Source organism: Lepidochelys kempii, chromosome 16 (genome assembly GCF_965140285.1).
Source record: "Lepidochelys kempii isolate rLepKem1 chromosome 16, rLepKem1.hap1, whole genome shotgun sequence".
NCBI classification, from domain to species: Eukaryota; Metazoa; Chordata; order Testudines; family Cheloniidae; genus Lepidochelys; species Lepidochelys kempii.
In genome coordinates this window covers 6,292,571-6,310,273 of record NC_136395.1, presented here as the reverse complement: position 1 = coordinate 6,310,273, position 17,703 = coordinate 6,292,571, and the positions used below count along the sequence as shown (strand labels likewise).

General features: G+C 48.5%; 1 protein-coding gene across 1 annotated transcript in view; it reads right to left on the bottom strand.

The window, feature by feature from the left end:
* The window catches only part of LOC144929505 (regulator of G-protein signaling 3-like), an 80,124-nt gene extending 65,563 nt beyond the window's left edge, over window positions 1-14,561 (bottom strand). Inside the window, exons 1-2 of the mRNA XM_078849093.1 lie at window positions 14,243-14,561; window positions 13,361-13,548 (exon numbers count right to left, since the gene is read on the bottom strand). Coding sequence (XP_078705219.1) covers window positions 13,361-13,427 — 67 coding nt within the window. The 5' untranslated portion in view covers window positions 13,428-13,548; window positions 14,243-14,561. The remainder of the gene's footprint in view (window positions 1-13,360; window positions 13,549-14,242) is intronic.
* Window positions 14,562-17,703: the final 3,142 nt, after the last annotated feature.

Genomic DNA, 17,703 nt, shown 5'->3' with positions numbered 1-17,703 from the left:
GCCCCACAAGGCAATGCAGAGAAAGAGAAGAAAAATGGCATGAACACTTTCAGCACTAGGAGTTTGCAATCATTTCCCGATTTAGCTGCCCAGAGCCTTTGACCAAGGCAGCCCCTCTGGAGTCCCTCTGCTTCCACTTCCAGAGGCAGGAAAGCCACCGTGGGGTGAGGAGCAGTTAAGTGTGGGGAGTGGACAAGTGTGTCTCTCTCTGCTCCCAGCCCAGGAGATTCCATTTGGATAATTTACTCCCCTGGGCACTGAAATTAACCTTCACTTTACATTAACTTCCACAGTGACCTGTACATTCCACTCTCACTGTGCGGGTTAATGAGTTTCCTTTCAGATTTATTCAGAAGTGTTTATTTACAGAGTTTGCATGGTAAATTCGGCAGTTCCCCAGCAGTAGGTAATTCCTTGCTTTGGTTGGAATATGTATGTCTAACTACAACTGAGTTAGGGTGGTTTCATAGAATCACAGAATATCAGGGTTGGAAGGGACCTCAGATGGTCATCCAGTCCAACCCCCTGCTCAAAGCAGGACCAATCCCCAATTTTTGCCCCAGATCCCTAAATTGCCCCCTCAAGGATTGAACTCACAACCCTGGGTTTAGCAGGCCAATGCTCAAAACACTGAGCTATCGCTCTCCCCTTAAGTTTTGTTTCACTGGAACACTCACAATCTTAGTAGCTTTACAGTGCCTCATTTGAAGGCCTTATTTTTAAAGCTTCTTGCTCTGGTGACGAACAGTTTTGTTGTAAATTTCAGTTTCAGATTGAAACCATTTCCCCTTTCCTCTCTGTTTTATGCCTAAATTATTTGTTATAACATCTCTGTTAGGGTGGGAGGGCAACTCAGGTATTCTTAGGCCATGTTTATGTTACCATTTGTGTCAGTAAAACTTATGTCGCTCAAGGACGTGAAAGAAACACCCCACGAGGGATGTGGGTTTTGCCGGCATAAATGGTAGTGTACACAGCACTGTATTGGTGGGAGAGCGTCTCCTGCTGACACAGCTAGCTGCTCATTGAGGTAGTTTTATGTCAACCAGAGCACTCTCTCTCCCTTTGGCATAGAGTGGCTAAATGAGCAATCTTACAGCCGCACGGCTGTGCATCTGTAAGCTCATTAGTGTAGATGTGGCCAGTGACGCTGAAGAAACAGACAGAGACATGTCCAAAATAACATAGCAAATCAGCATTTTCTAGTGTCTGATTCCTAGTCCTGTGCTCAGACTGCTAGGCAGCTTTTCAGATGTTTTTGGTTTGACAACTTTGCAGCCTTATGGAATGCATTTTCTTTGTGTTCCTAATTCCCATGGCTGACATGATTTCCTATAATACTGGAATAATCCAATATTTCCTACAATCCTGCAGCAACATTTGCACAGATCCTGTGTCCCCATGGAGCCCCCTTGCAGTTGTAGGATTGGGGTCTTTGAACCATATCCTCTTGACTCAAAAGTTCCTCCGTGTGCAAGGATACTACAGGCTAAAATAAGCTTTTGAAGTTTGCCATGATTAGAAACAAAATCTGGCTACATTAATTGATCGATTGAGTGAAGAATCCATCTGATGTTCCAAAAGAAAAGGGATTTCTAGCTGCAGAGAGGGTCCTTGGTTCTTCTGTAAGGGAAGAAAGAACTTTCCAGAATGACTGAATTATGCCAACTATGCTAGATTCACAAAAACTCCTGTAGTCACAGCAGGACACCATGCCCAAAGCTGGGCTAGATACAAAACCATCTGCTCTCCTTCAGTGTATATACAGAGAACGTATCAGGTCCCCAAATCCCCACTCACAGTTCAAACACTGCAGGGAATCTAATATGCCAACAAGAGCAACAGAACTAGATAATGCAAAACGCCATTACAGCACTGTCGAGTTTGAAGAAGCCAAATGAGGGGCTTGGCTGGCAGAGTGGATTGGCTGATCTCTAGGTCAAACCTGTCCATCAATGTCACCCCACATTATCCCTAGGGTGTCCATCGGTCAATGCTGAATGGTTTGTTAGCATCAGTTAGTTTCCTGATGGGGCTACATCTCAACGGGTGTGTCTGTCTACACAGCGGCTGGGAGGTGTGATCCCCGGCACAGGTGGACAAACACCACCAGCACCTAGAAATAGCAGTGTGGCCGCAGCGGCCAGGCAGCTGCTCAGGCTAGCTGCCTGCACACGTACTCCGGGGGCCTGGTGGGACCGTGTTTGGGTGGCTAGCCTGAGTCACCACACGTGCCACCGCAGCCCCACTGCAATTTTAGGCACTAGCCTCGGCAGGGCTACACGTCTACATAGACCAGAGCTGAGAATCATACCTCCCAGAGGCTGTGGGGACACACCCAAAGCTACTGTCCCAGCTGGCACTGGTCAGCCTCTCCCTAGCAGTCTCAGCAGCAAGGCCCAGGCATGAACGAGCCACAGGAGATCAGGCTCCTGTCCCACCCCTTAGGGGATCCCCCAGGCCAAAGGGAGGCAGGTGGGGGAGTTGGGAAGAGGCCACACATGGCAATCCCCTGAACTAGCTGGCCGATGGCTAGAGAGGGGACGTGCAACTTGGCCGAAGCCTCTGTGCTTTCAATCTAAAGTCCCACATGCCGCATCTCACACAGCAACTCATTCATAGATTCCATCGTGATCATCTGGTCTGACCTCCTATGTAACACAGACCAGAGAACTACCCCCAAATAATTCCTACATCAGATCACTCAGAAAAACATCCCGTCTTGATTTCAAAATTGCCAGTGATGGAGAATCCACCAGGACCCTTGGTGAGTTGTTCCAGTGGTTAATTACTGTCACCGTTAAAAATGTCTGCCTTATTTCGAGTCAGAATTTCTCTAACTTTAACATCCAGCCCTGGGACGGTGTTAGACCTTTCTCTGCTAGACTGAGGAGCCCAGTATTAAATCTTTGTTCCCCATATAGGTGCTCACAGATGCTTCGGCCGAGTTGCACGTCCCCACAGACTGGGATCAAGTCACCCCGTAGCCTTCTCTTTGTTAAGCTCAATAGACTGACTCCTGGAGCTCAATCATTCAAAGGCAGGTTTTCTAACTCTTTCATCATTCCCAGGGCTCTTCTCTGAACCCTCTCCAATGTATCCCCATCCTTCTGGAATTGTGCATGCCAGACTGGACCCAGGAGCCCAGCAGTGGTCACACCTGTGCCAAACACAGAGATAAAACAACTAGGGCTGTTGATTAATCGCAGTTAACTCACGCGATTGATTAAAAAAAATAAATCGTGATTAATCGCAGTTTTAATCACACTATTAAACAATAGACTCTCAATTGAAGTTTATTAAATATTTTGGGATTTTTTCTACATTTTAAAAGATATTGACTTCAGTTACAACACAGAATACAAAGTGTCCAGTGCTCACTTTATATTATTATTTTTATTACAAATATTTGCACTGTAAAAATGATAAACAAAAGAAATAGCATTTTTCAATTCACCTCATACAAGTACTGTAGTGCAATCTCTTTGTCATGAAAGTGCAACTTACAAATGTAAATTTTGTTTTGTTATATAACTGCACTCAAAAACAAAACAATGTAAAACTTCAGAGCCTACAAGTCCACTCAGTCCTACTTCTTTTTCAGCCAATCGCTAAGACACACAAGTGTGTTTACAATTACAGGAGATAATTCTGCCTATTTCTTATTTACAATGTCACCTGAAAGTGAGAACAGGCATTTGCATGGCACTGTGGTAGCCAGTGTCACAAAATATTTACATGCCAGATCTGCTAAACGCTCATATGCACCTTCATGCTTCAGCCACCATTCCAGAAGACATGCTTCCATGCTGACGATGCTCATTAAAAAAATAATGCATTCATTAAATTTGTGACTGAACTCCTTGGAGGGGGGGAGAATTGTATGTCCCCTGCTCTGCTTTACCCGCATTCTGCCATATATTTCATGTTCTAGCAGTCTCAGATGCTGACCCAGCACATGTTGTTCCTTTTAAGAACACTTTCACTGCAGATTTGACAAAATGCAAAGAAGGTACCAATGTGATATTTCTAAAGACAGCAACAGCACCTGACCCAAGGTTTAAGAATCTGAAGTGCCTTCCAAAATCTGAGAGGGATGAGATATGGAGCACGCTTGCAGATGTCTTAAAAGAGCAACACTCCGATGCGGAAACTACACAACCTGAACCACTAAAAAAGAAAATCAACCTTCTGCTGGTGGCATCTGACTCAGATGATGAAAATGAACATGCATTGGTCTGCACTGTTTTGAATCGTTACTGAGCAGAACCCATCATCAGCATTGGATGCATGTCCTCTGGAATGGTGGTTGAAGCATGAAGCGACATATGAATCTTTAGCACATCTGGAACGTAAATAGCTTGCAACGCCAGCTATAACAGTGCCATGAAAACACCTTTTCTCACTTTCAGGTGACATTGTAAATAAGAAGCGGGCAGCATTATCTCCCACAAATGTAAACAAACTTGTTTGTCTGAGTAACTGGCTAAACAAGAAATAGGACTGAGTGGATTTGTAGGCTCTAAAGTTTTACATTGTTTTATTTTTCAATGCAGGTTTTTTTTGTACATAATTTTACATTTGTAAGTTCAACTTTCATGACAAAGAGATTGCACTACAGTACTTGTATTAGGTGAATTGAAAAATACTATTTCTTTTGTTTTTTTACAGTGCAAATATTTGTAATCAAAAATAAATCTGAAGTACATTTTGTATTCTGTGTTGTGACTGAAATCAGTATATTTGAAAATGTAGAAAACTTCCAAAAATATTTAAATAAATGGTATTCGATTATGGTTTAACAGTGCGATTAATTGCTTGACAGCCCTAAAACAACGTTTCTCCTCCTACTCGAGATTCCCCTGTTTATGTATCCAAGGATGCTGTTTGCTCTTTTGGCCACATCATTGCACTGGGAGCTCATGTGCAGCTGATTCTCCACCATGACCCCCAACTCCTTCTTAGGGTCAACTCTCCTATCCTGTAAGTGTGGCCTGCATTCTTTGGTCCTCGAGGTATACATTTACATTTAGCTGTATTAAAATGCATGTTGTTTGCTTGCACCCAGTTTATCAAGCAATTCAGAGTACAGCCCTGCGTTTAGGGTGACCAGACAGCAAATGTGAAACATCGGGACAGGGGGTGGGGGGTAATAGGAGCCTATATAAGCAAAATACCCAAAAATTGGGACTGTCCCTATAAAATCGGGACATCTGGTCACACTACCTGTGTGGGACTATTTTTTTAATCCCGCTCCCATTCTGCCCCAAAACACCCACTCCCACCCGCTCCCTCATTGTTTCTTGCATTTTTATTGTGCTCCCACCCACAGAAACCTTCGATTCCACAAACCCTGAGAGACCGAGTTTTTTGCTACTAAAAAAACAACCAAAAACAGTCAGTTAATATATTATGTATAGAAATGAAATTCAGACACAATTTTACTACTAAAAGAATAAAACAAAACTTGGTTAAACCATGTAAAAATACTTTAACTCTTGTTATAATAGACATCTAACCTCTTTCAATCCCTTGCATAAATTTAAGTATTAAAACCTTTATTTAAAAAAAAGAAAACTTGCTTGACATTGCTGAAATTCGATTTATGACAAACCAATGAGAGATTCAGGATTTCCCCACAAATTCCCGCAATCTGTTTTTTTTTGCCCCACCCCAGTCCCACCCACAGCAAAGTACATTTTACCCACTGCCACTGTTATGGCCATGGGTCCTTTGTGGGCCGCGGGACCCCGGTCCCACTGCAGGGCTCTGATCCTGATCACTCTGTAGCAGTGACCTGTCCTCTTCATCATTTACCACTACCCCAATCTTTTTGCCATCTGCAAGTTTTATCAGTGATGATTTTATGTTTTCTTCCAAGTCATTCATAAAAATGTTAAATAGCATAGGGCCAGGAACTGACGGGACCCTGCACTAAAAACACACCCGCTCTAAGTGGGGCGTGATTCCCCATTCACAAAGACATTTTCATATATATTAGTTAGCCAGTTTTAATCCACTTAACGTGTGCCACGTTGATTTGATATCATTCTAGTTTATAATCAAATCAAATCAAATCTGTAAGGAAAGGCATTCAGCATGGAACAGCAGCACCGGGCAAGCTCACTGCTGGTGTAACCCCCTGAGCATAGTGAGGAGCAGGAAGGGCTCTGCACTGCTACGAGCATGATGCCCTTAGCTGACACAGCAAACACTGAACATCAGCCACAGGCAGGATGCAGCTGCAAAATGACAGGTTAGCTTGACCCAAAGGAGCCGTTCAACCCACTGACGCCTAGGGTCCATGCTGTCCCCTTTGCTAATGCAGGCCCTGGCACAGGTCCGTCACACAGGGAGGGAGTGGTGGAATTGGGCACGGCCGGGGCACACTGGGTCCCTCCTCTCAGCCACTGCACCAGTGGGGCTCCCACAGACCCCCAGCCTTGGTCCTGTTGGGAGCTCTGATGAAGGGCAGCATCGCTGCCATGTTTCCTCTATCAGGGAAGTGTGAATTACACCACAGCTGGCACCAGGGTGGCTCCAGCCCCACTTGGCGATTTAGAATCACAGCCACTGGCCTCTGGGGCATGATCTGGACAGGACTCCAGGGTCAGTTCTAAATGTGCCAGTGGCTCAAGGCATCTCCAGCCATGACGAAGAGGGAGCTAGCTGCATCTCTTTTCAGGCATGCAACACAAATACCCTCTCTTTGAAACAAGTGAGCACTGGTGGCATAGCTCTGGCCCATCACAGACCAGACCATGGAGAATTTATGTGTTCATGATGGACCCCAAACCCAAATGGCAACCATGGTGCCCACAGCAGCATCCGCACAGCCGTAATCTGCATGCCGGCCAGATTCCACCAGCTGCTGTCTCACGTCACACCCTGGACAAACTCACAGGGCATCTTCACAGCAGCCCCTAACACCTGCAAAGTCTCAGCCCCTGAATGCTGCTGACTCTGGGAATGGGATTTAAACCAGCACTGATGCCAGGCTTACAAATACCTAGTGACTTGCTGCTGCCCACTAACAAAATGTGCAACCCTAACTTTCCTGATCTGGGGTCCCAAGCAGAGCCAATTCCATTCACCCCCAGCCCCCAAGCTATAACATGGCAGGGCCTCAGCACCTTCTCAGCAAGGCCACTCAGCTCCCAGCTGCTGCCATTCTACACTGATGACTCCTTCCACCCCCTTAATTGTGGGGAGGGACAGTTTACAACAAATCTCCTTAAAAATACAGCAGCAACAGTCCAGACAATCCCCAGGGTGGGAGATGCAATAACCAGCACCAGTTACCGCCTAAACTAGCGGGATCTAGCAGGCGAAATTCAATGGCAAAGCTTGGCACTCACCAGCAAGCAGCACACTCCAGACAGCTCAGAGCTTCTGTGAACCTGCCTGGGAATGTCTGGAGAGAAAGTGACCAGTCTTAAAGGTACAGGCCCCCTTTCCCTATCAAATGATGAAGAAGAGCTGTTTGCACTCCAGCACCCAACTCTCTTTGGAAAAAAGCATCTGGAGTCCCCTCTGGGGTGGCCAGGGAAGACAGAGTTGAACAGTTTTGAATTTAATGACTCAGTCTGGATCCTAAGGAGGGAGGACATCTTATACTTAGCCACAGGCTTAGGAGCTCTAGTGCGGGAATGCCAGGGAGTGACAAATCCATTGTTGTGCTGTGGAGCCTGCATGTACCCAGCTATCTCCCAAGGGCTTGCTAAGGCCCCTGAACTAACCCAGTGTGGAAAAAGCTGCCCAAAGAAACTTGCATGGCAGATACACCTAGCTACCAAGAGCCTAAGCCAGGGGAAGTCGATGGGCAGCCTGTGGTCCAAACCAGGACCACCAGAGCCTTTTCAGTGGACAGCTGGGCACGCCAGGACTCGGAGCATCAGCCCCGCTGGGACTCAGGGTTCAGCCCCATGGCAGGCATGCTGAGACTGAAGCCCCTTTCTCCCTTCCCACAGGGCTTAACCCGCGAGTCCCAGCACGCCTCTCAATTAAGGATGCGGTCTAAATTAGCTGTTCCCATCAAGAAAGAGATTTTGGAATCCTGGTGGCCTGAAAACATCCGCTCGATGAGCGGCGGCTGTGGAAAAAGCTGAGAGAAGCATGTTAGGAAGCATTAGGAGAAGGATAGAGAATAAAGGAGAAACTAACAGAACGCCACTATATCAACACCATAAGCGGGTTCCCAAAAGAAGGAGATGAGCTTGTGGAGGATTGGTCCCTCAACAGCTGTTAGTGGAGACGATCGGGGTGGGAGCCCATGCTCTGTGGGTCCCAAAACCTCCAGCTGCCAGACGGGGGTGGGGGGGGGGGTGGGGGGCGCGACTCAGTCAAGCTGCAGGGAGACTATTGAAAAAGACCACAATAGAGAGAGCCTCTAACTAAATGTTTACCCCAAATTTAAAACAACAACAAAAAAACAGTAAGAGGAGCCAAGAAATTGCCCCCCGGTGAAACTGCAGAGTCAAAGAGGTGGTTAGAGGCAAGTCTGGAAAACTGGAAGTCAAATCCTAGTGAGGAAAATAGAAAGGAGCATGAACTCTGGCAAGTCAAGTGTAAAGGGAGCATAAGGCAGGCCAAGAAAGTATTTGAAGAGTATCTAGCTGGAGACACCAGAACGAACAGCAAAATTTCTTTCACATACATCAGAAGCCGAAAGCTTCCCCCAAAGTCATTGCGGCTGCTGGATGATGGAGGTGCTGAAGGAACACTCAGGGAAGACAATGGCCTTGCGGAGAAGCTCAATGACTTCTTTCCATTGGTCTTCACTGCAGAGGGTGTGGGGGAGAGGCCCAGGCCCTTTCAGGTGATAAATCTGAGGAACTGCCCCACACTGAGGTGTCAAGAGAGGAGGTTTGGCACCCAATAGATAAATGAAGCAGTAAGAAGTCACCAGGAGCAGATGGTATTCACTGAAGCGTTCTGAGGGAAGCCAAATATGAAACTGCAGCGCGACTAATAGGGGATTGTAACCAGTGCTTTAAGTCAGCCTCTGTAGAGAGCCCTGAGGGGGTAGCTAATGGAATGGTGATTTTGAAAAAAAGGCTCAAGAGGCAAGCCTGGCAAGCCTAACGTCACTACCAGGCTAATTGGTGGACACTCTAGTAAAGAACAGACTTATCAGAGCAATACATAAAGAGGATCTGCTGGGGAAGCATCCAGACAGCTTGTAGAAAGGGAAATCATGCCTCGCCAAGCTATTAGAATTCTCGGAGGGTGCACACAAGCAGGTGGACAAGAGTGATCCGGTGGACGGCATGGACGGCGACGTGCAGAAATCCTTTGACAAGGTCCCTCTGCAAAGACTCTGAAGCAAACTAAGCAATCCTGGGAGAAGAGGGAAGGGCCTCTCCTGGATCAGTGAGTGGCTAAGAGATCAGGAAGGGAGGGTAGGAGTTAAGGGTTTGTTTTCACACTGGAGGCAAGTACCTAGCAGGGTCCCTCAAGGATCTGGAGAGGGACCTGTGCTGATCCGCAGATGAGCTGGAAAAGGGGGTGAAGAGTGAGGTGGCAAAACTGACAAACAATCCAAACTTTCTCCAGACGGTCAAGTCCAAAGCTGAGTGCGAAGACTTACAAAGGGGTCTGCCGAAACTGGGGGACTGGGCGAGAAAATGGCAGATGAAATTCACTCAAGAAAGAAATTTTGGAGTCCTGGTGGATATTTCTCTGAAAATATCCACTCGATGGGCAGCAGCAGTGGAAACAGCTAAGGGAAGAATGTTAGGAAGCATTAGGAGAAGGATAGAGAACAGAGGAAAAATGAACAGAACGCCACTATAGCAGGTTCCCAAAAGAAGGAGATGAGTTCATGAAGGATCAGTCCCTCAACGGCTGTTAGCAAAGATGGTCAGGGGCGTGAGCCCATGCTCTGCGGGTCCTGAAACCTCCAGCTGCTGGATGGTGGGGGAGGGGGCAACTCAGTCAAAACTGCCCTCTTCTCTTCGTCCCCTCGTGGGTCTCTGGCACGAGACACTGTAAGAAGAGAGGCTCTTGCAGCAGATGGAGCACTGGTCTGACCCACTTTGGCTGCTCTCTGGAGGGGCCAATGGCAGGGGTAGTCAGGGAGGCTGTTTCTGCCTTCAGACAGGTGATGTCAGCAAGCTCCTCAGCATGGCATCCATGTCTCTGGGCAGGCCTTCTTCAGAGCCTGTCAGCGGAGGGAGACCATGGGTCAGGTTTATGGAACCTGGGGCTACACTGGCCAGGATGACAGCTGGCTCTGCAGTCCTGGCCCAGAGCAGCTCAGGCCTGGTGCACAGCAGGGTAGGGAACGGCCAAGCTGCTAGGGATGGGAGCTGGGCTTCCTGGCAGCATCTTTTGCCGGATCTAGGTGAATTTGAACCGGTCGGGCAGTCCTGATGCACCCTACTTGGTTGGTATGCTCGGCCCACAAACGGGGGGAACCTTGGCCAGCAATTCCTTTTGCAACAAGGAAGGGCAGGGGTCAGTCTCCTCTTCTGGGGCGCTTAACTGCAGGACTGCCAAGACGTCATTTTGACTGGGGTCAGGGACATCCAAATACACACCGTCTGGGGTGCAATAAATTGTACAGTTTAATTTGCACAGCAAAATTTCTCTTCCCAAAAGGTTAACAGTTGAGCAGGGGCTGAGGAGGAAAGCATGGTGCACAGATAGAGGACTGATAGAAATGGTCAGAGGTGAAGAGACGGGATGGGGAATAGGAGGGTTGCTCACTCCCACTGCATTTACTATTTCTGAGGTTACTGGGAGGGAAGGGAAATCGCTTGCGCAGAGAGTAGATCACGAGGCACCGGTACTTAGCAGGCAAGAGGTAAGGGTGCCATTAATTACACAGTTTACATATGGTCCCGTCTGGTTTAAAGGAACAAGCAGAGCGATGATGTCACCCATCTCCTGGCTATCTTTACAGCTTTGAGGGCATAAGGGAACAGGGGAAGAATATTGCAGTGAAAAGACAGGGTTAGTTGGTCGGTTAAAATGATTGGGACAATTACCTTTCCAATGGCCCATCTGCCCACAACAGTAACAGGCATCATTGTCTTGCCCCAGAGTAGGGGAACAGTGGGGACCTCTGTTGGGTCTCCCTCCTTTCCCCCTTATTTGGTGGTTGCTGTGGGGTTTTTGTACATTCTGGATCTGGAAGGCCATTAATTTAGCTTCGATGTCGTCCTTTTTCTTTTCTGACAGTAGTAATGCTGGGCGGCTGCTAGAATTTCGCCTGGGTTTTTTCCTTCCTAATCCACAATACCAATTTTTAATTGGTCCCCCAATTGTGAATTGAGTCCTTGGACAAAGGCAGCCACCACTGCTTGTTTAGCATCTCGCTTTGTATTATTTATGCCAGAATATCTCTCGAAAACCTGCTTAAGGTGCTGCATATAATCAGCAGGGTTTTCTCCTTTAATTTGCCTACAAGCACTAATTTTAGTCCAATCTGCCTTTCTTGGGCAGATTTTAAGTACCATGTCCAACAGCTTATTTCTGTCTGAGTTTAAGTCCCTATCCTGGCCTTGGTCGTTGTCGAGCCACCAGGCCTCTTGTAGGAGGCGATTTAATGTTTCCCTGGGCAGGACTGCTCTCAGGAGTTTATTTAAATCTGCCCAGTTAGGGTTGTAACAGCTTATGACTGTTCTTAATTATTCTTGGAATTTGACAGGGTCTTCCCTTATTTTAGGGAATTTTTCAACCAAGTTATACAAATCTGTGGGAGACCACGGTTGCATGTACAGTTACCAGGGTCACCTGGCCTGACTCCTCTAAACCTGGGCCTGGAAGTTGGCGCAGGGAAAAGGTCGCCTCATGGTGGGGAACTAGGGGCCAGGGACTGGGCACAGGGGGTTCCCAGGATCGTAAAGTTCTTTGTAACCTAGTATTCCATGCCGGTGGTCTGGGTGAATTCTCCATCCGTCCATCTAGTTGGCCAGATAGGTATCGGACCGCGTCTGCTAGGGCAGTGATTGGGCTTTCTGTGGGATCCGAGGGTGACTCAGGGGAGGGGGGTGAAGTAGATGCTGATGTTGGTGTTACTGCTTGGAGTAGGGGTCCCTGGATAGTGGAGTCAGCCTCCCGGTTGTACTCTGGTGGAGGCATGTGGGGTCTACCGGCCTCTCTATTTGTTCTGCCCTGAGTGGATGGACCTGCACTATCTACCTACCTATCCGGTTCTCCCTGGGCGGATGGTCCTGCACCCATCTAGGTGATGTTGGGGCAGCCGGTTGTCTATATGCTAAGTATAAATCTACAACATCTCTGGATGGGGCCGTGGGGGTTTTTTGGAGAGGCCTTAAAGGATAAAGGGGTATCTGCTGGCCAACCGGGGTTTGGGGAAGGCTTAATTTCTCCTTTTAATTGCGTTTTAAGTTTCTCCTGGGAGTCCTTGAGACTCCTCATTTGAGATTCACGGCACCATTTTTCTGTTTCCCCATACCAATCAAAATATGCATTAAACTGACATTGTCTGATATTATTGGCAAAAATTGGGCCTCTGAGGAGCACAATCTTGTCAAGGTTGAAACTTCCCTCTAAGGGAAACTGTAATTTCAGATCATCCCTGGTATACCAATTCCATTTCTTTAGAAACTTGCAAGTGAAAGACTATAATTTGCGTATATGTAGTATGCCGGTGTGCCTTTTCGTGGGGCAGTGATCCTTTCAGACTCCCCAGCTCCCATCTGTATCTGGCGAGAGGGGAATCCTCTTGGATCCTCCGGCCCCCAGTACTTAACTCAAAACACACTCATACAGGGAGGGTTCTGTTTAGGGCCTCCACAACGGTCTTACAGCCCCCTTTCAGCAAAGGGCGTCGGCTGGCACAGCATACTCTGTCACTTCAGGCCAGGTGATCACACCAGTCAGTGGCTTATCATAACCGCCTCCAGGCAGGAACCAGAGATAGGGGAGGAAAGAGGGTACGGAAACAGATCTTCCGAGGATGGAAGGGATGGGATCACACACTCCTAGACCCAGACAGACCCCTCGCCAGTCATGCCATGCAGAGGGAAACTGCCGAGGTCGGGGCATTTATCATGATGCCCACTAGATGGAGTCACAGGGCTTGTGTTAGAGGCACCTCTGCTGTGTAGGGAGCTCTGGGCATCTTCCTGTGACTCTCATCACTCTGGTCTTCCGACGTTACTCATTTCACACTGGCACACAGAACCAGGTCTACCCACAACCTGCCCAGCCAGCCTCAATGGCTCTTCCCGGGGAAACCAAACCTGGATGGAACTCTGACCCACCCCAAGGGCGTCAGGCGTGTCTGGCAGCAAAAGTCTGGACAGAACGTACAACTCACTGAAGCCCCAGAGCCTACAGGCGGTCCTCCACCATAAACCCAATATAGAGATTTCAAAAGGTCTCTTACCTTTTTGGATGGGCCCGGGGTCTGGTGGGGAACAGCTCGCGGTCCTCCGGCTCTCGGGGGTCACCATCTATCCGAGTCATGGCACCAAGATTGTGGTGGAAAATTAACCAAGCGTTGTGTTTTGGTTCAGAACAAACCTGAGGCCAGTTTTCATTCAAGCATGCTTATACAGGGAGAGTCAACCGGAGCTGCTCTGGCGTAAACAGAAATACAGGAGCTTCGATTGCTGAAAACCACAATTTTCCAAACCCACTTCCTTCAACAGCATTTTCCTTCTTTGGCATATAGTGCAAGCTTCAACAGTAGCTTTGCCTTACTTGGAGTTTAGGAAAAACAAGTCTTTCCTATTATTCACAGGTGTTTCCTTTGCGGTTAACAGTTTTTCTAACTTCTAACGGTTATGGTTACATTTTTTAAGCTGTGCTGTTGCAATTGCCCCTTAATGGAATTTTCCTCACTCTCTTCTTATGCTTTATATACACAGTTAGCTTGACCAAAGTTTTAGGCCTAGAAATTTAGGCCTACTAGATTTCCTTCACACTGGGCTCAATGCAAGGATCCCTGAATGAGGATCTCTGCCTTGTGCTTTGAAGGAGATTAGACTAGATAGCTGGGGTGGGAATGGAGAGGGTATTAATGCTTGTGAAAGGAGGCCATGTGCCCAAGCAGGCCCCAATCTAAAGTACCTATGAGTGTGTGCTTGTTTATGCAGAATATGGAGCTGCATGGGGGTGACCCAGGTGCTCCCCACCACCACACACCCATACACCACACTGTGGAGTGCCAGGAGGAGAGAGGGGACTGACGGGGCCATTTTGTCTCTCCTGGATTCTGGCTGGGGAAGGAGTAGGATCCGGGAAACTACAGGCCAGTCAGCCTCACCTCAGTCCCTGGAAAAATCATGGAGCAGGTCCTCAAGGAATCAATTCTGAAGCACTTAGAGGAGAGGAAGATGATCAGGAACAGTCAGCATGGATTCACCAAGGGCAAGTCATGCCTGACTAATCTAATTGCCTTCTATGACGAGATAACTGGCTCTGTGGATGAGGGGAAAGCAGTGGACGTGTTATTCTGGATTCTGGCTGGGGAAGGGGAAGTCCACAGGCCTGGCCCATCCACTTTTTGCTACAGTCCCCACCCCTCCTCTTCCCCACGAGGCCCTGGCCGGGGAGCCCGGGCAACTGTGGGGTGTTGCACCACAGACCCTTCACCTGCCCGGGGTGGGGGGATGGAGAGCAATCCCCAGCCTGCGTCCCTACCTCCACGGGCCCCCCGCCCAGGGCAGGTGGAGGGTCAGTGGCTCCCCACAGCTGCCCATGTGACTCTTACCATGGTTGGGCTGCGATCCCTCCAGGTGCAGCAGCTGGTGCGTAGCTGTGGTGAGCAGCTGTGGGGAGCAGCTGGTGAGCAGTTGTGGGGAACTGCGGACCCTCCACCTGCCCTGGGCGGGGACATGGTCCAGGGCCTGCTCTCAGCCCCTCTAGCCTGGGCAGGTGGAGGGTCTGGGGCTCCCATCCTGCTCCAGCTTCTGGTTTGGCCGGGGATGGGACCTCGGGTGGAAGAGGCAGGGCAGGGGTAGGGCCAATGGGGAGGGGGCCCTCGGGCCCCCCACTTTTGGGAATGCTCTGCCATCCCTGGAAGCTGAGTCTCCCATTGCCCTGGGAGAAGAGGAAGACCTGACTTGGCAGGTTCTGCCTCTGCCCCTCCTCGCCCCCCTGGGGGGGCAGCCAGTATGGGGACAGATCTCCCAGTGGGAGGCAGATAGGGGACTCACCGTTTGGACACCCCACCTCCCCTCCACTTGGAGCTCCCAGGCTCCCCAGCCAGATACCAGCTCCCCTGCTGGTCCTACATCTTGCGTGCCCATGAAGAGGCAGGAGAAAGGGGAGCACATGGAGAGGGACCTCGCTGTACTAAGGGAGGAGGGGGAGCTTTGCTCTTACATGCCACGGCAGAGCCCTGTGCTAGTGTAAGCAGGGAAATGGTCCTGCTAGTGTGGGGAACTTCCCTGGCTTATACACAACCCCGGTGAAATGGGCTAGCGAAAGGATCTGAGTCCTCGCTCCCACTCCCTTTACCCCGAGGTCTGCCTGACCTCGAGGGCTCCCTTCCACTCTCCTGGGTGGCAGAGTCCTCATAACCCCAACAAGTCTGGGCCAGGATTCCTGGGGGGCTCGACTCCCCACCTTGTCATGGTCACTCAGGACAGAGTCTAGGGTGTCCTCACTCCGGGGTGCTCTCTGTGCTCTGGATGCTTCCCTGACCCACTGATCGTTCCATACAGTTCAAAGCAAATACAATTTATTAAACAGCAATCAGTTTAAAAATAAGGAAAAAATGGGAAAGGTGAAAGGAAAACCCGTCACCCCGCTCTGTGGCCCGGAGATGTCCCAACCAGCGTCTCTGGAGCATCCGGGCAGTTCAGTCTGTCCCTCCCCCAGCCCAAGCCCCTGCCCAGGCCCTGGCTGTGCTGCAGGGATGCTTCGGGTTGGACACTTGCTCTGGTGGTGGCTGTCAAACAGGCTGACCTGGAGTGTTGGCCTCTCCCCATTGCCCCCTGGGACTGTCAAGTCACAGGGTCCTGGTTTCTCATTGACCCTTCTCCTTCCTTTTGGTGCTGGGAGATGGCCAGCCAAAAACCCCACTGAGTTTTTGTAAGGGGCCAACAGTCCCCTTACACTAGGTCACTGGCTCAGCAGCTAGGCCAGAGCCAAGTTGCAGGCCCTGGGAAGCGGCTGATAAGTGCCTTGCCATGAGGATGTGGAGCACAGAAGCCCCAGACTCAGCACCAGTCTTAGAACATAAGAATGGTCCTACTGGGTCAGACCAAAGGTCCATCCAGCCCAGTGTCCTGTCTACCAACAGTGGCCAATGCCAGGTGCCCCAGAGGGAGTGAACCTAACAGGTAATGATCAAGTGATCTCTCACCTGCCATCCATCTCCATGCTCTGACAAACAGAGGCTAGGGACACCATTCCTTACCCATCCTGGCTAATAGCCATTAATGGACCTAATATCCATTAATTTATCTAGTTCTCTTTTATACCCTGTTATAGTCCTAGCCTTCACAACCTCCTCAGGCAAGGAGTCCCACAGGTGGACTGTGCACTGTGTGAAAAAGAACTTCCTTTTATTTGTTTTAAACCTGCTGCCCATTAATTTCATTTGGTGGCCCCTAGTTTTTATATTATGGGAACAAGTAAATAACTTTTCCTTATTCACTTTCTTCATACCACTCATGATTTTATATACCTCTATCATATCCCCCCTTAGTCCCCTCTTTTCAAGCTGAAAAGTCCTAGCCTCTTTAGTCTCTCCTCATATGGGACCTGTTCCAAACCCCTAATCATTTTAGTTACCTTTTTCTGAACCTTTTCTAATGCCAGTATATCTTTTTCGAGATGAGGGGACCCACATCTGTACACAGTATTCAAGATGTGGGCATACCGTGTGTCAAGGTTCCTTCCCCACTCTGAACTCTAGGGTACAGATGTGGGGACCTGCATGAAAACCTCCTAAGCTTACTTTTACCAGCTTAGGTTAAAACTTCCCCAAGGTACAAAATATTCCACCCTTTGCCCTTGGAATTTCCACTGCCACCACCAAACTTTAACTGGGTTTACTGGGAAACGTAGTTTGGACACGTCTTTCTGCCCAAAATCCTCCCAACCCTTGCACCCCACTTCCTGGGGAAGGTTTGGTAAAAAATCCTCACCAATTTGCATAGGTGACCACAGACCCAAACCCTTGGATCTTAGAACAATGAAAAAGCATTCAGTTTTCTTACAAGAAGACTTTTAGTAGAAGTAAAGGAATCACCTCTGTAAAATCAGGATGGTAGATACCTTACAGGGTAATTAGATTCAAAACATAGAGAATCCCTCTAGGCAAAACCTTAAGTTACAAAAAAGACACACAGACAGGAATAGTCATTCTATTCAGCACAGTTCTTTTCTCAGCCATTTAAAGAAATCATAATCTAACACATACCTAGCTAGATTACTTACTAAAAGTTCTAAGACTCCATTCCTGTTCTGTCCCTGGCAAAAACAGCATACAGACATTTGTTTCTCTCCCTCCTCCCAAGTTTTGAAAGTATCTTGTCTCCTCATTGGTCATTTTGGTCAGGTGCCAGCGAGGTTACCTTTAGCTTCGTAACCCTTTACAGGTGAGAGGATTTTTCCTCTGACCAGGATGGATTTTAAAGGGGTTTACCCCTCCCTTTATATTTATAACACCATGGATTTATATAAGGGCAATAAGAATCACAGAATATCAGGGTTGGAACGGATCTCAGGAGGTCATCTAGTCCAACCCCCTGTTCAAAGCAGGACCAATCCCCA